The sequence below is a fragment of the Megalops cyprinoides genome, chromosome 18 (genome assembly GCF_013368585.1).
Source record: "Megalops cyprinoides isolate fMegCyp1 chromosome 18, fMegCyp1.pri, whole genome shotgun sequence".
NCBI lineage: Eukaryota > Metazoa > Chordata > Actinopteri > Elopiformes > Megalopidae > Megalops > Megalops cyprinoides.
Genome location: NC_050600.1, coordinates 15,077,102 through 15,098,868, shown reverse-complemented (window position 1 = coordinate 15,098,868; position 21,767 = coordinate 15,077,102). Strand labels below are relative to the sequence as shown.

Sequence of the window (21,767 nt, the reverse complement as noted above, 5' to 3'; positions counted from 1 at the left end):
TCCTGGAATTAACCTTGACAAGTTTATTTATTTTAACAAGGTAACCATCTAATAACATGTAGCAGGAACATTGTGTCAAAATTGCATTTTAGTCATGCTATATATTATACAGTATATATGAAAATAATCTGCTGTCTCGTTGAAGTAATATCTAAAATGGGCATGAATACAATATTGTAATTCACTTTCTAGCCGTGCTCCAGCTTCACATCACTGGAACAGAGTTTTCTAATCACAAATAAGGGAAGATGGATTGCAACAAAACTTTGGTAGGATGGATATGACATATAATCTCTCCATACAGTCTTGGTTTCATTCCTTGCAATTTGGAGAACATATCTTTTCAGTTTACTTTTCAGTATTCACAACACTATGGCACAACATGCCCTGTATTAATCATGATTATTGTGAGCATAAAATAAAAGTACTTAGCTGGTTCTCATTGAGGCACATCACGTGTCATGGAATATTTCAATAAAGTTATTCCTATCACATCATGCTGAGCTTGAAAGATCAGCATCTGTCAAGGGCATGCCTGTTATAGTCATTTTAACAATATCACATTGATTAAATGTGTAAAACAGCCATTGAAAAACTGCTGTACTATTTTTAACAATGAATGAATGTCCAAACATCATTTAACAAATGACCACATGTTGCACAATACATGGCCTTGTATGTGTTGAGTTTGTGTCTCACCATATTGTTTTACCAAACAAAAGGCAACTCCTTCTGCTCTCACAGCATATATAGCATATAGCATTGTCAGAATGTTACAGAACGTAAGTGCTCACAATGCTGAAACAGAAACAGAAATTATGTTCTCACAATGCTGAAACAGAAATTATGTTCTCAAATTCTATTCTAACATCAGTTTATAATATGACCAAAGGGTTGTTATATTAAAGAATGTTAATGTAATCCTTTAGTAAACATAAAAATCCTTGCTTTAACCAAAACGCAATCATTCCAAAACATTGTAGTGATGTATGGCTATGTAACTGGTCGGTCGGTTGAACACTGCTTAACTTTAGCTACTGTGACTATGTGTCACTGTTCGTCTTATTGGTCATACTGCATGTGGCTTGTCTTCCATATGATTTATTTTAAAATCCAGGATGCAAAGAAACATGTTTAACAATTATATTAACTTAAGACTGCAGGAGAATGTTAAGGGCAGTTTAACATTAATGCACGTTGGGGCTCCAAATTACAAAACAATGTAAAGATAATACGACCAGAACAATGAAATAGTTCTTTCTGTCCTGCAATTAGCTGTCCTTGAGGAGAGGAGAAACAATGCAATGCTAAATGTGGAGTGTGAAATCTGAAATATTTTCTGTTTAAGAATAAATTAAAAGATAGAATATGATTATCTTCCTCATCAGTTCTAATAATTACATGGTAACAACACGTGTTGGGAGTGATGACTTTCTTTATCAGTTCAGTGCCTGGAGATAACAGAGCTTTTGTGTATTTTTTTGGTCTCTCATTTGCAGAACATCTGAAAGCACGTCTGGAGGAATATATGGCGAGGTTTCCAAAGGTGAGGATTGTTAGGACTAAGAAGAGAGAGGGGCTTATTCGCACCCGCCTGTTGGGAGCCACGGTAGCCAAAGGAGAAGTCTTGACCTTCCTGGATTCTCACTGTGAGACCAATGTAAATTGGCTGCCACCTCTGCTTGGTAAGTTTGAAAAATCAGGTGAGGGTTTTTTTTATGTATTGTATACTGAGGACGGGGGAGACACATACCTATCACCATTTTACATTATGCTGAAACAGCTGGATACTTGCTGGATTAATAAACCATATGAACGCTGAAAACTATAATAATTGTCAAGAAAGTTTTTACCAGGCCACATATATATGATGTATGTGTCCCCAACACTATGTCAGCTTGCTGTGGAAGGAAATGAGACTTTACTGCTCAACAAGGACTAGTATATCTCTAAATATCAGTAATACAGAGAAGCAATGGTGAAAGCTGCAATTTAGGCTAGTACTTTAGAAAAGAGCAAAACATTGCACCCTCTTCCAGCTGTAATTCACACTGACATTTGCCTGAATTTTATCTTGGTATGCTTTGCATGAACCTTACAATAGGATTTTTTTTTTACTGTTTTGTTCATAAGATACATTTTTTGTTGCTCCCTCAAACAGTAAAAACTTAACTCATCTCCAGCCACTTTGTATTGCATTTTGTTATATCAGTGGTGTTTCTAGAGTGTTCCTATGAAATCATCCATGTAGGATTTTGTGTTTCATATTTTGAACCAGATTTTTGTAATGGTGCCAACTAAATTTGATTAAATGCCACCTGGACCAGTTTCAGCAATATTGGAGAGACTGTATGTAATATGTAGCATGCATAACACGCTGCTCACAAAGCTCTGTTGTGATCTGTTGCAGCTATACCAAAGTACTGCAATGTAAAAATTGATGTGGGAACAGATTGCTGCATATGAAGCCAAGAAACGGGCCAAAATATCATGTGATCATACACAAAGATGGTTTCTCATGATGGTTTTTTGTTAATTGGCTGAAATGTATATCAAACCATAATTTCTTGTTTCTCAATTCTTGCAAAGTTGCATCATGCATTAAAATTAGAGATGAGCAGACAGTGCTGAACCTTAACATGAAAACACGTTTGCAAAGGAATATCTAATCCCAGGAGGTACTGGACTGCTGTGCTTGTATTTTACTCTGTTTACCTGAAAATGTTTCTGTTGTCGTCCACATGGACTACGCGCCCATAATTGTAGCTTTAATGTGATTCAGCGCAGGTCAGTTGGTTCTGTAGTCATTCTCTTGCTGCTTTGGTTTAATTTGTTTTTGTTAAATGTTAGTCTGTGAAAAAATAGAATGTTTGTGATTTGTTTTGATGTTGTTTGAAATACACAAAAAGATTTTACCAGTTGTCCTGGGTCAGTCATGCAGACCACTTTGGCACATCATTTGAGAAGCAAAATATTTTGTGAATAAATAATGGATATTTTGTACTAATTGGGATGTCAAGTAGTTTAAACAAGTCACATTGGAAGGGAATACTACACAGCTTCATAGTGTCTGAAACACACACACACATTCATTAAAGGCACACATACATGCATACATATACATATACATGTCTATGGATGCATGTATGTGTTTATGATAAAGGGAAATGCCTTTTCAAGAAACTTAAATAATTCTTAATCAATTCCAACTTGCTGGAGGCTGGGGGCACATGTCAGCTAGCCACTGTCAGCAGATGTCCATTTTAATCTCTGCTGCATGAACTGAAAATATGCACATATATTTCAATATGCTTTGTATATCCATATTTCTTTCCATGTATGTGTTTGTGGGTGCATATCTAATGCAGGACACACTTTCAGCTTTGAAATCCAGCAGGCAGAGCTCTCGCTTATACACACAGACGCAGGGAGGGTGACAGATCTAGGACAGCTTAGCGGCGCTGAGTGACAAAGACATAGATGGCTGAGGTTTGGCCGGCCTCCATGGAGCAAACCTACTTTGAAGCACTGTAATTGTTTCTAATCACTGACCAGCTGCACCAGGTCCAATTTCAGGTGGCAGGTGTGCCCGAACATGCGAGAGAGAGAGAAAGAGAGAGAGAGACGGGCTTGCAGGGAGATCCTGAGGGGCCCTGGGCTGGCATTGCCTGTTGTTCCCGGCCCCCTCAAGGCAAAGAGTGATGGATGGGCCCGATTCCACTGCGCATTCTCACGCTCCCCTATGTCGTCCGTCCAACAGACCAGATCGCCCAGAACTCCAAGACCATCGTGTGCCCCATGATCGACGTCATCGACCACAACCACTTCGGGTACGAGGCACAGGCCGGGGACGCCATGAGGGGCGCCTTCGACTGGGAGATGTACTACAAGCGCATCCCCATCCCCCCCGAGCTGCAGCACGCCGACCCCAGTGACCCCTACGAGTGAGTGTTCGCAGCCGAGGCGGGGGGTGAGGTGGGGGGCTCTGGGGCTCCCCTTCTCAAGCGTCCCCTTCTTTAGCCCTCTGCTTTGTCTCCACAGTCACAGCCAGGCTGAAAATTACCGGTTACTAATCCACCACACACATAGCACAGACCACTAGGAGCACACCATTGTGTGCTGTGGTCTCAGGGCACTTTCACATTTAGTTCATCTTCAATTCTAATAGAGGCATAGTTTGGTTCATTTGGATGCATATGCAAAACCTTGACAGTGTTGTAATAGCACTAGGATGCAAATTTACATTGCATTACATTACATTACATTACATTACATTACATGCATTTGCAAATGCTCTTATCCTGAAGGACTTCCAGTATAGAACATAAGTGTATCTATTCAAGTTAGATGAGCAACAGTGTCAGACCAGGCTAACAACACTCACAGGCTGGTGAGTGTGAGCATAACACCATTCAAGCCCTATGACAAGTTAATTTGTGTACACTAGCACACAGAATACAAAATACATCACAATACTACACATAAAATAAACATTAATCCTAGTGGTAGCAGGTGTTAGGGGGTGGGGTTTGAAAAGCAATTTAAAAAGCAAACCAAGATAACCACATATGGGACCATTTGGAATTCTGGCAAATCAGCTGCCTATGTCATGTATTGCCCCTACCCAAAAGGACATGCATCTTCCACAGAGAGATTCAACATTTTTCATCATATTCCTTTTTCACTGTAGTTAATTGGTTAAAGCATTAAATAACATAGAGGAAAGGGAAAAGTGCAACATGTAGCATATAGACATTATACATTATATCTGTGTATTCTCCAGAGAACTAAGGGGAAGGCAAACTGAGCTCAGCTGAAATGTAGCGCTTTGAAACCAATCACATTCTGGTCTATATGCAGCACCAGGCAGATTTAACACACCAACTTCAACTCTGTTGCTACCGATTTCAACTACACTTTCTACATTCACCTACATTCCTGGGCTGAAATGATGCAAACCTAAATTGGAAAAAAAAAAAGATTTTCAGCTGAGAGTGCTGCCGATGTAAATCAATTGCAAGTGAACTTGGTGGGAAAGTGCCCTTAGGGAACTCTCTGATTCAGCCGAGGACTTTCTGCGTCAGAAATCCAAGGTTCAGGTGGCATCATGGTCAAACTATTAAATCTGCAGAAAGTGATGTCCAAGATTGAAGGACCTTTCTGATTTGTAGTCATTTATCTATGGATTCTGTGTGCACAGCCCATGCAAGGGCCGAATTACTTGAGTAATATGATAAACTCCTCATTTATGTGAGCGTTTCACTTTTAATAGGCGTTTGCTTGTTGAGTTGTTCCGTGGCTTGGTGAGATTTCACGGTCTGGAAATGCGGCACACTCCTTGATTTTCTGAAACAGTGGCGCAAACTGTGGGAGTGCGAGAGAGCATTTTCTGAAAAGGAGCAAAGAAATTAGGTGAAATTATGAAGAAAAAATTGGAGAAGTAATTGACCTCACTTGGCATCAAACCTTAATGTAATTCATTGCAACAGCACCTCAGCATTTAATTCGAGAGACAATTGCTCAGCATTAAATTTCACCATGTTTGATTTCAAGTTACCCAACACATTAAGCAGAGGAGCCATTGGGAAGAAAATCAGGTTTTAAAATGGTAAGTGTTGTAAATTGCCAGCATAAGCATGTGAGATGCCAAACCCCAGCTCCAAACTCTGAGGCTGCTGGCCCATGACAGGACCTGGTTCTGAGCAGCGGACTGTGGACTCTGGCCCAGCCTGGCCTGGCTTGGTCAGCCCTGCAGGGTGTGCAGGAGCTCCCAGCCAAGCGGGATGTGAACTGGCCCACACTGCTTGGTGCAATCTCTTGCCCAGATGGAGGCTATTTCTAAATCAGGCCACCCATTTTTTCAACTCTTTTTTTTTATTTTTTTTTAACTGCCACCCTCTGAAAATACATTTCATATATGCTCATATTGTATTTCAGATATTTTCTTGCTCAAGTATTTCAAATAGAACATTGAACCAAAATAGAAACGGACACTAAAAAAATGAAATTTACTTCTTATTTACAAGTTATTGGTTTTTGTAGTTAATTTGAAAAGTGACTTCAGGTCGACTGAGAGAAGGTCTGCTCAACTAGTAGCTACTGTCTTACCAAGGAAGAAGTTTGTGCAAAATTCACTTGTAATTGATGGCCCCTTCATTTCAGGAAATGGCCCTCTCATACATCATATCTCTGACATGAAATTATTTCTTTGGTGTCTGTTTCATCTCTGAAAAAGTGACCTTTTTGCTCTTAATAGTATCCCACTGTGCTTTTTTTCAGAAAGTAGAAGCTGCCCTCTACCAAAGCAGTATCATTGCTCACAATCATATTCATGGTATACCCTTCTGTTGGTAAATTTTCATATTTCATAGTTATATATATATATATATATATATATATATATACATACACACACACACACACAAACTCTGTGTAAGTGTTTTTTATTTATTAATAAAATTAAATATAGTTATAATAATTAGAAAGCAAACTGATAATATAGAGAGGTTGATTAATTAAAGAGATAATGAATGATATACTAACTCATCAATCACTTCAAGGTTAATTGACTTACTGATAACCACTTTACTGAAATGAAGGTTTTTTTTTTTCCTCAAAGCATAAAATGAATAGTTCTCAGCTCCACAGTGGCTCAGTTGGCAAGGTGCTTGTTTCGAGTACAGGCTGATCTCTGCAGCTTGAGTCTGTTCCTGGACATGGCATCAGCCATCAGCCACTCTGGTGGAAAAAAAATGGCTTCGGTCTGCCAGGGAAAGGGTTGGCAGGTTCTTTATATCTCACTGCTCTCACCCAACCTGCAAGTTGCCAGACATCAGTGAGTTGTTTCAGTGATGTCAGTGAAGTCACGCCTATCCTTCAATTGGTGTCTAAGTGGGACGTATTGTATTAAACATTGCCATTGGCTGAGTGCGAGGTTAATTGAAGGGATTGTATTTGTCTGACTTCAGCACTCCTGTATGAGTGAAAAGGTTGTTGCTATGAGACAAGGCGAATATGGAATTGGTGATTTCTAAAGAGGGTGGCATAAAAAGTGAAAAAGCATAAAAAATGAATACTTCTCATTAGTAATATGAATAAATAATGTGTGCAGCGTCAGCCTCATGCAAATACAAGTTTAAGTTGTTTTTACCAGGCAGAGAACTGTTTTGAGAACTTCTCTTTGCAAGATTTTAAAGCCCAAATTACCCACACACAGTGTGATTCCATGTGTTTCTTTTCCTCATTAACAGATCGAATTTGCCGTAACATGTACAACTGAAAATTGGCTGGTGGCTCTAGAGCCGTTTGCCAATTACTGATGCGCGTGGCATGTCTGCGGTCGTAAGATGTGTTTAATCTTCACAGCAATTATGACGCTGGACTCTACTGACTGTAGGCCAGGTCAGAAGTGGTAAAGTCAGTTTGACCCTGAAGTGGCTCTTTCTCTCATGTTGAATATAAAGAAATAAGATGAGCACCTCTTTCTGGGTTTCAGTCTTTTACTGACCTCGTCAGTGGCTGTGAATAGTCTCGCTCTTGTCACTGCATACACCATATTTTGTATGGTGAAGCAAGGTGGGATACAGAATTGAATAATGACAGCTTGATTCCAGAAAGCAGATGAATAAAAGCTTAGAATTTCTAATAATGCAATGCACATCATTATAGTAAGGCTATCCTCTGTATGACATTTGTAACATTCCCCTGTGAAAATAGGCTTGTAACCTCTCATTTTCATAGTAGGAAACTGATCATTTCTTTTTTTTTTCATATATAGATAGTTAGATGTGTTAGTTGCATGTGCATGTAAAATAGTATGCATAGGTGCATAGGGTCATGTGTAGACATCTTCACTTCAGCTTCCTGCATCTTTTTTGTCTTTTTTCGTTAAAGTGACAGTGTTTGTTTGTTGGTAAAGAATGGGTGAAGACACTGGTAAGAGACACATGAAAGGGAACTATTTAGAAAACACTTGTTCATACTCTGTAGTACCTGCTGTGCTTCAAAAACTCTTTGGAATATATTGAACATTTATGGAACTAGTGGATAGTACATTTTTTCTCTGTTCAAATGATGTGGTGCCTCATACAACATTCTTGGAGTTTACACATTACTCTCAGAAGAAACAAATTCTGTCAATTATAAGGTAAAAGATGTGATTCAGCGTGTCAGTCACATCTCTCCAGTTGCATTGCCTGTTAATGCTATGCTCACACCATTAACTCGAGGTGTGTATTCCAGGAGCTGGAGCTACCGGCTCCCCTGGGCTAGCTTGGTCCAGGAATCCAGTGCGTTACTATTCACCATCTGCAGGATTTGGTGGCCTGACAACACAATGCTTGGCCAAGTACCAGGAGCATGGCTTTATCGGCTGGCTTTGCCCATTTCAGATAATTTCTCACAGACACAGAGCTTAGACCCTGCCTGTCTCCTGTTTCACTACTGAGCGCAGAAAGCTGCAGGCCTGTGTGTCTGTAAATGCTGTAGTCAAGCTGAGAGACCAGAGAGAAGTCGCAGGCAAAGTTAAGTCCACTCCTTCTCTCTCTGCAGGGAGCCTTAAGTGGTTTGTGCATGGTTGTCAGATGATGGAAAATGCAAGCGGCTCAGTCAATTTGCTGATTTGCCTCCTCGTCACTGGAAACCTGACACATGGTACAGCCCAGATTTTTCATAAAGTCACTGCTACCTGTTCCAGAGCAGAACAGGCTGAACGAGACAGATACCTGAAGTAAAGAGCTGTTACTGTAGTACACGTGGCTAGAGCAGATCATGTTAAAGACTTAAAGACAAAAGCTTTCAAATTCATTTTTAAAGAGCCGCCACAGTACCTGCTCACATTATTATGCGTATACCGTACGGAGTAAAGAAGGCTTAATTTAGATCTTAGTGCCTGTTACAAGATGAAGGGGAATACACCATTTGGCTCAAAGCTCATTTGCAAAATGACTGATCAAGAGAGACGGCAGATCTTCTGCACAGATCTACCATAGCATTAATGAAATTGAGATGATTTGCGTAACAGGCGACGTGCTTTGCTGCAGCACTATTAAGGAAGGTAATTCAGCTCAAGCCAAAGGCATTCTCTACTGCTCAGTGATCACATGTGCCCTCTTGGTCCTCAGGCCAGTGTTGTCACATTACTGAGCTCACATCGCCATCTGCTGGTCAACCTGATGTTTTGCCAAGTGGGATTTGAGGTGGGGGAAATGGCTGTGTTGGGTTTCAGCCGATGACAACCAATGGTCTATAAAGTCTGGTACCACATTCACCCGTATTTACAGGGATGTAGTGGTGTGCAGAGTTACAGAGAAATAATATATTTGCATCGATGTGTTCTGATGTGATGTGTATTCTTCTATGACCGAATGTTCAAGTCTTTGACAACACAGCCCAGACAACAACATGCATACCCAGGCCCGTCCGTTATACAGTGCATTGATGAATGACATCATAATGTTAACTGTTTTCCATGAAGTTTATCCTTGCAAAATTAGCAAATGCAAAGGGTAAAAGGACAACTATTAATTTCACATTCCAACATGAATTAATGATATGCCCAGAGTTTTCACCTGAATGAACATCTTGAAAGCTTTTGTATGTTGACAAATGTATGAAGGTGTTTGTTTTTGGTTTGAACTACAATAAGTGCATGCATGCTGTGCCGTTCACTTGGAAGGCACTGCTTATAAAAGGTAGAAGGAATGCCACCATTGATATAGGCATCACTCTTTACTCTTTTGCAAGACAATATCAGCAGCAGCTCTGGGGTTTTAAAATGAAAGACCGAGTGCTATACAGATTGTTGCCTTAGTCTTTGTCTTCACACTGGCTGATGTGCTCATTAGATTTCAGCACTAACTTGAGTTATAAAGTCATAGCATGAAAAATAACTTCAGCTTTGAGCATTTTCTAAAGCTGGTAATGAGATGCAGCTCCGTTCATTCATTTTTTGAATGCCCTACACTAGTGTGAGCACATAGCTGTGATATGGCATCAGTGTATAAATGCTGTCGAATTACACCCAGATAGATAGTAGTTTCTTCTGTTCAAGTTATCGCAGAGAGGCTCAGACAACGTTAATCTATTTTTTCACTCAAAGATTTGTTAAAAGTGTGTTAAATGTGGGAGATGTAAGGTTGGTGGGAGTCATTTTAAAGCAGCATTAAACAGCCCAGCTCTTCTGTAGCGCAGGTGATGATTAATTACAGTGAAGTAAGCCAAATCAAAGGAACATCGTTTCGTGGCGACTCTCTGAACTGAGAAAATGAGGAACATGAGGACTGGGGCGGTACATCTTGGAACATATTGAACTGACCCCGACTCCATTAATATGGCTGCTGTTTTCCAGTAAGCCAAGAGACCAGGTTTATATTCCAAAAAGAGTTAAGCATGTCCATACATGGAAAGTGCTGCATATTTTCTGGTTGAAGAATAAAAATGTTAAATTAAAGAAAGGGGTTGAGAGTACATCGTTTTTTATGGATCTATAGGGGAATAATTCTGCCTGTAAAAAATAATTTCAACAACAGTTAAATTATATCAGGCAATTATCCTTTTGAATCAAATCATTCCTTAATTATCTTTAGGCAAACAACCAATGTTATTTGTCAACATTCTGCTAATTACAGGCAGAGCTGTCAGGAGGCAAAATTCAGTTTTTAAATGACATCACAATGCTAAAGTGGGATTGTTCATCAGTTTGTGTTCTTCTAATGTCTGATTATATACACAAACACACACACACACACACAAACACAAACACAAAGGAGGTGAGCTTTGGATACAGAGGAATTAGTATCTGCCTATCCCTCGTGAACACTCAAAAATGTGTTGTTTCATCAACGTATCTTAATCAGCATCATTAAAAAAAAATCAAAGTTTGGACATTTAACTCAGAAAACTCTTCTGATATAGAATGTGTATCCCAATGGATTTCTACTGAAAGTGAAAACAACAGCCCATAATCATTCACTCGCTGCCTCTCTCCCTCTCTCTCTCTCTCTCTCTCTCTCAGCTTTCATACAAATTCTCCAGTGTCCAGTGTTGCAGAAAACAGCTCCTCGCCCTCACCCAGTCAGTGATCAAACTTTAATTCCTGCTCTGGGTGTGTGCCACAGGGAAGGCCAAGGGGCCTTATCAGTGCTCGGTGGGAGCCAGGGCTGCTTTCGGCATGGACGCGGGGTCACACTTCACTGGCTCAGAACTGCCATCCGAAGCGGGGATGTGCATCAGTCCTGACTGAGGTCTCGCTGGATGCACGCATTAATTAAGGCTACCTGCCCAAACTGCCTCTCCACCTGAGACCTCAGTGAGTCAGTCTGAGAGCTCTCATGACACAGAGACTAATCAAGTGATCAATGAGGTAACTCTGGGGTGGTGGTAAAATGTAACTTGATTTTAGGCTGCTGCTGCAGTCCCCTGCACCCAACCTCTCCCAGTTCTGTCTTTTTTTACTCTCCTACTAATGGATAAGGCCTTGTCTTTGATTGTTTCAAAGTGGTTTTTAAGATACTTGAATAAGTAAATAATTGAATGAATACAACAGTGTAGCTATCGATTTTGTGAAAGCATCATTTAATTTCAACTCAAGGTAAAATGGCAGGACTCTGACTGAACAAACTTCCCATTAAATCCCTAATGAAATATGTCTAATTAGGTATGGTAAGTATGACCTACAGTACACCTCCCGTTGTAAAAATAACATACCTGTGCCATGAAAATGTCATCCAATTAGACTCCAAGGCATGCTTGTCCAAACAGATTGGGAAGATTAGATGTGACAGACAGTTGCATGTTGTTATACCTGCTGCTTTCACAGTGCGAATCTGAGTCTACCCAGCTGTGTGAGCCTTGTCTAATCAAATATTGTAATTTCTCTGCATTTTTAGCAAGCAATAAATCTATTGCTACAGCACCAGCTAATTACTGGCATCATCTGCCATCCAGAGCCAATTTGTTTTTAGGGGTTACTCCACCATTGCTTACAGTGCTGACGGTGATGTTTAAGCACACAGGCAATAGAAAAGTGGCTGTATTTCCTGTTGTTGGCAGGATGGGTAAAAAAACATAATCTAATTACTGATAAGTGCTTGCCTCTCTATTACCTTCCTTAATTGAGTCAGCTTCTATATTACAGTGCTTTAATAAATAGAAAGGATGCTGGCCAGGGATCATTATGGGAGAGATAATTGATTTTGGCACTGTGGTCTACCCCTCCTCTGCCCATCCTCTTCTCTCCTCTTCCCCAAGCAGATTACCAGGTTTTGTTTGGGGGGGCGGGGGGGGGTTTGGGGGGGTAAGGGGAGGAACGGCGTCCAGCAGTGAGCCCCCAGCACCCTGCGTAACCCAGACAACCAGGAACCGAATCTGCTCCTCCCTCCAGTTCGGTCTCCGTTACTTTCCACGTTTGCTACTAATGAACTGCACTAGTCATCATGCTTAATCCTAGCCAGTGCTGAAAAAACAGCAGGTTGTATTATCCACTGTGATCATCTTTAACTGCCAGTGCAAGGGAACTTCATTGTGCCAAGGGAGCTTTCATGATATCTAGAATACAGAGAATAAGCACTAAGCCAAGGTCCATGGTGTTGTTTTGTTTTTGGTTTTGTTTTTTTAGGAGCGTTGTTAACGATGCCTCCTTACCTCTTCAAAAAAGGCAGTGCTTGTTTTTCCCCTCATATCCAACCAGAGGGGCAGTAAGCTTCCTGCTTTTACTCGCACCCTGAAGAACCTGTTTTGTTCATTTTATTTTGGGCTTGCATCTTGCAGTTACTGCAAATAAGTGTGCTCCAAGCAGTTGAGTATTAAATCAAAAGTCCAAATGTATGAAACTGGTATAGTCTGACAGCACAAAATAAAATTAATGGGCCTCACTGTCACGAGTAGGTCTCCTACTGCTCTAATTGAGTAGAAGAATGGGTTATAGAACATCTATACTGAATGCCAGCAGGGTACAAAATACCTGCTGAATCATTTTCGATCTCCCTCGCTATTTTTCTGAACCACAGTGATTTCATTCAAAAGCATGATAAGCACTTTTGTGTTATATTACTGTATTTCATACCGCAGCTCTATTAAAAAATTAGAGCTTTCCTCAAGACAGCATAGCATATAATAGAAAAGTTGCAACTCCCATAGGCTGCAGGACTACTTCAGTTTTTTTTAAATATGTTGAAGGATAATACAGGAAATATTCTAAATCTTTGGTTTCAAGGCCAGACAGCTGGTGCATTACACTCTGAATGATGGTGTGAAACTGCAATGATAAGTGTGAGGTGCCCAGAAATAGTAGCTAAAAGAAGGGGACAGGAAGGATTGCAATGTATAGTTACAGTGGATAGTTAAGTATATAATATGTGCTTTCATAATTGTGGTTTTATGTTAACCTCATAATTTAGGAGACAATGAAAAGCACATGAAAGACAGATATATGATTCTGTCATAATCACTGTCTCGATACTTGTGGAAAGACAGGGGAAAGGAAGCAGTAACATGTCTGTTTGTGACAAAATATTTTTATTGCTGTTACTGCATACATAATACAGTGACAGATTGCAAAACAGAAAACCCCACACCCAAAGCATGTCTGTGATGAATTCCATCCAACTGTCAACACAGAAACCAATAGAGAATGAATCTGGCTTGTTTTCAGTTGGTGGAAGAGGATTCTTGTGCTGGATGTGAAAAATGTTTTGGAGGTGAATTAACTACATTATATAATGTCGTTCTTCAGATTGAATGAAAGATGGAAGCTATAGTAACACACATGACCTCTCTCTACTGTCTGAGAGTACAGAACACAGATATTGTACACACATCTATATAAATAAATCTGCACACCATGAAACATTATGTATGTATAGGTATGCAATATTTATAGGTAGCTATGCTTAGTAGATTCGATATAGGATATATTTCCACCTGAAGGCATAGATGCATTTTAGAAGAGCAAATTATGTGCATTCACTATTATATTCATACCCATAACTCACTTAAAATTAAAAATAAACCTTTAATTAATTAAAATTAATGTTCAAGTGAACTGACTAGGATGTTACTATACACCTTAAATTGGTGTAATTGTGGGTTTTCTGACTTCAAAATACAGGTTTTCACCATTTCTACATGTTGCTGCAAAGATTTTTGACACAACACTATATTTAAGGAGCATCATTACACTGTGTTGATATCAGTATACAGAATGTCGCTCTCTCATTCCCTCTCCAGCTCTCTCTCTCTCTCCTTCTGTCTTGCAGATCACCAGTAATGGCAGGGGGCCTCTTTGCAGTCAATCGGCAGTGGTTCTGGGAGCTGGGAGGCTATGACACAGGGCTGGAAATCTGGGGAGGAGAGCAGTATGAAATCTCCTTCAAGGTAAGCTAGTCTAGGATATGCCCTTGCCAGAGCTGCCTGCATTAGCTCTGGAAAGATTTCCTAGGGGAATATTCATAACCTACCTAACCCCACTCATCTGCTTGGAGGGTATAAGTGATTAAAAGAAAGTTGTAAAGCATGTTGCAACACAGTCCCGCTGGAGCATCACGAAAATGAATACAGACACAAATCTGTTCCTAGTCTTACAATAATGTGTGTGATTGATTGAACTCCATTTCTTTTTAATGTGTCACAGATGAGTTTGCCCAGTTGTTCCTCTAGACCAGAGGTATTCATGTTACTCTTAATTCGAATTAGACTGTATGATATGTTAACTATTTAAGGTATAAGGTGATGTGATTTTTGCTCTGATTTATCTCAGGAAATAGATTTGAAGAATTTCGGAAGTATGTTATCTCTTCCACACCTGCCATTCCCTAGGTTTCATTCCCTCGTTCTCTTTCTGTCATTGAGGACATGCTATTGAATTTCAGGCCTTTCTTCCTTGACTGGAAACCATGGTAACAACATTTTTATTGGCCTTGTGTTTTCTAGGGACAAGTCTTTCTGGGAAATTAATGTCAGTTGGTGTCCTATTCAAGTAATTTTCTATCAGTAAGCTCATTAGATTTCTGCTCCTCGTGCCATTGTCCTTGCTCCTCTGTGAAATTATATTTTAAATCTGGACATCTCTGAATATGTGAGTTATGATAGATTCTTGAATGGATTCATGCTCAAAGCATACGTTTTTTGGTTATTTCGGTCGACTCAAGGTCTCCTTAGTTCTTAGCCGTGTCACACATTTTAAAAGGTACAAAAATATGTTAATATATTCATAGTACTAATGTAGCTGGATCAGCACAGCACTACATACTATATTTGCTGAACTAATTGGTAAGGTGTTTTTATTAATTTAGCCCATTTCGATGACAGAACCTCAACTGGAAACTGAGTTTGTTGTTTTAAAATATATTGGAGGCCAGCATGAATCAACAGCTCCCCCATCAACTGTGTTCAGGATACTAACTCATGAAAGTTCAAATTCTCCACTCATCTCTTCATTCTTCCTTCACTTCACCACAGTGCAGTGATTTTGTCTCATTGTTTGGTGTCACTGGTGCCACAAAATCCAGACAGATGATCAATACCAGATGCATTATTTAGCGTTTAGTATTTTTGAGGCAGTAAAAAAGGGAAATGGGTGATAATGTGGCTCTAAGTAGTTAAAAAAAATTTGATTCCCTGCTGGCCACTCCCACATACACTTACTGCAAATCAGATACATCAAAGATGGCACTTTGACAGCTTAAGATATTTGCAGATGCTTCAATGAATGAATAAGAGTGTGGGAGGGAGCTGAGACAAATAACAGTGCAAAGCCATATTGTTGACTTGCTCTTAAGTAGAGCTTTCATTTGAATACATTCAGCCAAAATGTGATCAAAGATGAGACTGTAGAGTGGAATTCCTGCTGTTTCAGCTATGGGCACAAAAAAATGGAACAACAGTACCAGCTCCTTTGTTCTCCCTCACTCACTGTGCTCTCTCTTAAAATCCGGAACACTGCATAAAAGTCAAGAGTGGACCAAAAGTGGGCCACTATTTAATGTTTGGGCAGCTGTCCTTATTGGCAAAATGTTACATTTTGCCCAGTGCTGAACATTTTATCAGGGATGGATGGGCGTTTTCTCTCATATGTTTGTTAGGTTTGGATGTGTGGAGGCAGCATGTATGACGTGCCTTGTTCCAGAGTTGGTCATATCTACAGGAAGTATGTCCCCTACAAAGTACCATCTGGGACCAGCTTAGCAAGAGTAAGTGTGCTTTTGTCTGGAGAACCTTGCATGGCAAATTACTTCTTTTACTGGTTAAAATTAGCTGAAGGTAAGCTATGTTTGTGATTCAGATATTTCATACTGGCCAAATGTTGACAGTGCAGTTCATTACTACATACAAAAATATTTTATGGACAAATATGCGGGCAAAGCCACTCAATGATTAAGGCGATTGGGGTAAATTGTGTTCTCATCTCTGTCACACAGTTAAGAGTACTGTATTGATATTGTTCTATGTGCGCATTATTTTAGTATTCATTCTTTTTGTCAGAATAAATTCAGAGAAAGTGAGATATGTAGGTGAAGTTATGGATGTGCACGGTAGTGATATGTGGACTGAGGCTGAGGAAAAATGCAAACTGATGCAGTATAAGCTCTGCTTAAATGCGAGCTCATGTTCTGACATGTATCATTGTGTCAGCTGTGTCAAAAATGTATACCCCGGGGGCCTCTCACAGTCCTTGGCTGGTGAGAGCCTTCCATCGAGGCAGCGGTACTAACCTGCCCGGCAGCCTGTGAGTGAGACACTGCGTGATGATATCTCGCCTTTCGCTGTCAGAACCTGAAGCGCGTGGCGGAGACGTGGATGGATGAGTACACCGAGTTCATCTATCAGCGCCGCCCCGAGTACCGCCACCTCTCCACGGGAGACCTGACCGCCCAGAAGGAGCTGCGGAAGCACCTCAAGTGTAAAGACTTCAAGTGGTACATGAGCGCGGTGGCCTGGGACCTGCCCAAATACTACCCTCCAGTGGAGCCCCTGCCCGCCGCCTGGGGAGAGGTGAGCCCTGCCGTGCACGGGGGGGGTCTGTTGTGTTCAGAGTGATCAGGCTGCAGGGTTGTGGCGCTTTGAGGCTTTCGGTGACAGGCTGCTTCTCTCTGGCTGACGCACAGAAGGCGGGAGGTGAGCCAGGTTAAGAGGCTCACTGCAGAGGCTCCACGGGTAGCCACTGCACATGGTCCTACACGAGCCCACTTAATGATTGTGCCCCCTGTCCTTTGTCATACATTTACTCCAGCAGGCATTAATTACTGCTGGATAAAACAGACAGTGTCCCTTTTACATTCCCCAGTTGCATAATGCACAAAATCATAATGAGCACATGTAATTAAACAACTTATTGAATCCTGAGATTTCATTAATCCTTATTGCAGTGAACAACTGTGGGATGAATATGAGTGCAGTTATGTTGTTCAGCTCCAGGAAACTGATCATTAATTCGCCTTTTCAAATGTATGCATATTCTGTATAATATAATCTACATTATATATATACAGTGATATGAATTGTCAGTCATTGCATTTCATTTTTTAAGGGTAGTAGTAAATTTTGACAGTATCTGTGTAATACATTCATTATGTATCCCTATATGTTTTGTTATTAATGTGCCCCCATAAGGGGCACATTAATAAATTTGTCTTCAGCAGAAAGTAATCAAACATTTCAGGAATGCTGATAATTGTACAAATTAATTTGTATCACATGGGTTGGATTTCCAGCCTGGGTCCCTATACCTGTCTCCCTATATATGTTTTGGCACAATAAGAGCAGTTCTGTTTGACCCAGCTATGCCTTGGTTGCCAATTCCAAAAGGAACTGATTGCAATTTCACTGTCAAGCGGAAAGCTTCATATCCTTACCTCCTCGGTTCTGGTCTATCACCTTGTCACTCTTGCTGGCATATAAAACAATAAGAGGACTTCATTGGGTATTCAGCGTTGCTTTGAGTGGCTGTCTCCCTGCTGTGCAGACCTTAGCTGGGAAAGAGCAAATGAATAAATAAGGTCTCCTCAGCCTCTTTGGCTGAAGACAGGGTCAGTCTGCTGTTGACACTGCTCTTTACATTTCAGGTGAAGTAAACAGGCTGTCAGCCTACTGTCTCACTCCCATTTTTCACAGGGTCTCTTTGACTTTGTCTTATTTCTCTCTTTAGAAGGCTTGAGTGATGCATCTATATTATTGGTGCTTGAGTTGATGACTGATTTTAAAGCGTATGTATGTATTGCAAAGCCTTATATAGCTGTGCATCAAGTCATCAAGTTGTGTGCTGTTGTTTGGTTCATTGGTGATTTTAACTTCAAAATACCATGAATTTAATGTTTGGACACTTGACTTCAAGCCCACTGTTTTTTTCCCTTATCAATTGAACTGTGTTTCATTGTAAAGGGCTTTATATCAGACTCATGCACATGATTCCTGAACTGTTCATAGACTGAATGAGCTGAACGGCCACCAGCAAGATCAGATCAGAATAAAGAAAGAAAGAAAGAAAGAATCTTGTCGTGACTCATTTAGCACTTGCACATTTGTGAATGGGGGAAAGGCATTGTAATACCCATCTGATTGATAATACTACCTGTGGATTTCTGGGTGAAGAATCTTCTTTATGAGGAATCTGACGATGTGTTTATAGATCCGGAATGCAGCCTCTGGCCTGTGTATAGACAGCAAGCATGGGGCCACAGGAACAGAGCTCAGGCTCGATGCTTGTTTGAAGGAGGGCGCAGAGCGTACGTGGGCACATGAGCAGGTAACCAATTACCCTTGGCTTCTAACAGCATTAATACGTCATATAAATAATATGTTCACATTACACTGTTGTAGAGTCTAAACAATACTTCTGTCCCTGCACTTAATCCTGACCACTGTGATACTACTAAAATATTGTGTAAACAGTTATAATACAAAATTAATTAAATGTCTTCTGTTAGCGACTTTATGGACTACAGAATTAATAGGATGGATGAATGAATAAGCCATCTTGAGTAATATATAATATTCCATATTATATTTCTGATGTTTGCATTTGTGATTAGTCACTTTTAAATAAGCCTTGTGGCAGAGTTCTGCTTATTTCTATTAATTTCGCAACTGGAAAAAATCCTCACATCTTTCTGTGGGGACTTCCTGTGCCACCTCACGAAATTGCTGATGTGGGTTAACAAAGCCATTCAGAAGAGCAGTGACATCCCAGAATGTTCCACTTTGTATGTATGGTTTTTGTTATTCACAATAAACACAACATACAGTATACACAATAAATGTATATAATAATGTGTTGGAAAAGGAACTGGAAAACTATTCCCCGACCCTGGGAAAAGGTGATTGAGATCCTCCTGGAAATAATGGAATGGAATTAAACATGCAGTACATTTATTAAGGGTGCAATAGAGGTCATGTCAAGGGCTCAAACCTGAAGAATCCATAGTCTAGTGCTTTGATCAGCAAGCTATATGCTTCCATAAAAATGGATTGAAATGTTTTGTCATAATGATACTATGTTTGTCATCTATCATGTAATGGAGCAGGGGTAAGGGTAGCAGGTCTTTTTTTCCACAACATGGAAGTGATGTATATGTCTTTCTTCTCATCAGTTAACCTGTGTCATGCAGAAATGTCCATCCTTTTACTATAGGTAGAATGGGCCACTCCTCTCTGGTGTGTAGGCTTCTGATTGAGAGTCTCAGTGGTGTAATGCTGCCACCGCTGTGAGCCCTGCAGACTGGTTTGAGATGGCTGTTAGGAACATGGCTTCACATAAAACACTGTGTTGCTAGGTCTTCACATTTGGATGGAGGGAGGACATAAGGCCAGGGGACCCCCTTCACACCAGGAAATTCTGCTTTGATGCCATCTCTCAAAGCAGCCCTGTGACACTGTATGACTGCCATGGCATGAAAGGGAACCAGCACTGGCGCTACAGGAAGGTAACAGACACTACAGATTGTCTTTGCCATCACTCACCCATCTCCAACTCTAGCTGCCCAGGTCACATACACAGCAGAGTCAATATAGGTCTGTTGCACTAACCATTCTCAAAACTGAGCTAGCCCTTTGCAACCAGCTGACTGCAGCATTAATCCCCCAGGGGGAGAAAGAGAGTATTACTGCTAAGTGCATCATAATGTTTTATATATTTTTTTTATACTGAATGTATGGCAAATATATGATAAATATATATATATATATATATATATATATATATATATATATTATTTATCATATATTTGCCATACATTCAGTTATTATCAGACAAAGGTACAATGATTGTTTTAAAACAACATTGAATGTGTGGCTGTTCTTGCTGATACTATTTATATTAAAAATCATATTGTTTTGCAGTTGTGAACTTGAGACCTTGAGAGGTTAATAAACAGAATTTTAACAGTGTTAATGTTTTTACACTTCCAGTTTGCTTGTCAGTTGGAGTTCCAAATTAAATCCCTTACCATGAAATTAAGTCAACTTTTCTGATTAAAAAAGTGTTCCAGTTCCCTAATTCCCCCACCCTACTGTAATCACAGGGAGGGAGCTCGAGATAAGAGAGGATTATATCATTACCGGTGTTATTGTTACAGTGCCCGTTTTCCTCGGCTGCAGGATAAATCTCTCTACCACCTTGTGAGCAGCAGCTGCGTGGACTGCAGCCCGGGCGATAAGAAGATTTTCATGAACAAGTGCAACCCCCAGTCTGAGACACAGCAGTGGCTGTTCCAGCACATGAATGCTACCATCCTGGACAAATTCAACAGCGCTGCCAACTCCTAGGATCGCCCAGCACTCAACGGCAGACAATAACCATTCTCCTGTAGCTCCCGAAAGCTTTGGCACGGATGGTTCCGGGAGCAGTGTTTTGCTTATGCTAGCGGCCCTCTCTCAGGATCTCTTGTTAAAAAAAAAACACAAAAAAAAAACAAAAGTTAAGGTGGGTGCGATGCACATGGGACAGAATGATGTTACGGACTTTATGAATGCATGAGATCTCCACAAGCACCTTGCTGGTCAAGGACATGCAGACATAAACTGCACTCTTCAAGTTTGAGGTCAAACTCAGGTCCAGCCCCTTTCACAACGCACTGGAGACGTCTGGATTTGAGTTTTGGTGTGGGTTGGAAAGAGGAGCATTCTCTCAGTCACTTCACAAAAAACTGCATGGTGGCTTTGGTTTGAGTGACTCCTCAACAACTTGCCTCAACGCCCTTGGCTCCTGTTAGCACTTTTTTATTGTTATTTATTTTTATTATTGTTGAATCAATGTATTTATTTTGTATTTCTTTATGTCAATTTTTTACACCATAACTAACTATATAATGTTCAAACTTGAATCTTTTTTTAATTATTGTTACTGTATGAAGATCCAATGAAAAATAAGTTTGCAAGTTCTAAAGTGAGACAATACACCAAGCAAAATCATAAATGAATTAATTTCATGGATTGGCATAAAAAGAAAACATTGTTGATTTTTTTCCATGTAGTTTCAGGATTTATTTTGATCCAGAAAATGTTATTAAAACTAATATGATAAAAAAAATATATTTTTAATATTTATTTCAATCTCATTTCATGTGTTCATGCTTTGACTGAGTGTGGTGAAGAGAGGTGCTTTGTATTGAATATAGAAGAGCCCTAGCATTATGCATAATACCACTGGGAGGACACTTACATGTGTCAAATGTGTACAATCTACAAAAAGAATTATTTTCACAAAATGTTTATCTTACAAATAATGCCACACAATCACCAGATGTCCTCCACACTCATTTCCAGTTACTTCACCA

The 21,767-nt window shown here is 40.1% G+C and overlaps 1 protein-coding gene across 1 annotated transcript in view; it reads left to right on the top strand.

Moving 5' to 3' along the window:
* The window catches only part of LOC118793452 (polypeptide N-acetylgalactosaminyltransferase-like 6), a 155,844-nt gene extending 135,069 nt beyond the window's left edge, over nt 1-20,775 (top strand). The window contains exons 6-13 of the mRNA XM_036551635.1: nt 1,500-1,685; nt 3,761-3,944; nt 14,256-14,373; nt 16,080-16,187; nt 16,768-16,989; nt 18,623-18,739; nt 19,767-19,916; nt 20,590-20,775. Of these exons, the coding sequence (XP_036407528.1) occupies nt 1,500-1,685; nt 3,761-3,944; nt 14,256-14,373; nt 16,080-16,187; nt 16,768-16,989; nt 18,623-18,739; nt 19,767-19,916; nt 20,590-20,757 (1,253 nt within the window). The 3' untranslated portion in view covers nt 20,758-20,775. The remainder of the gene's footprint in view (nt 1-1,499; nt 1,686-3,760; nt 3,945-14,255; nt 14,374-16,079; nt 16,188-16,767; nt 16,990-18,622; nt 18,740-19,766; nt 19,917-20,589) is intronic.
* Nucleotides 20,776-21,767: the final 992 nt, after the last annotated feature.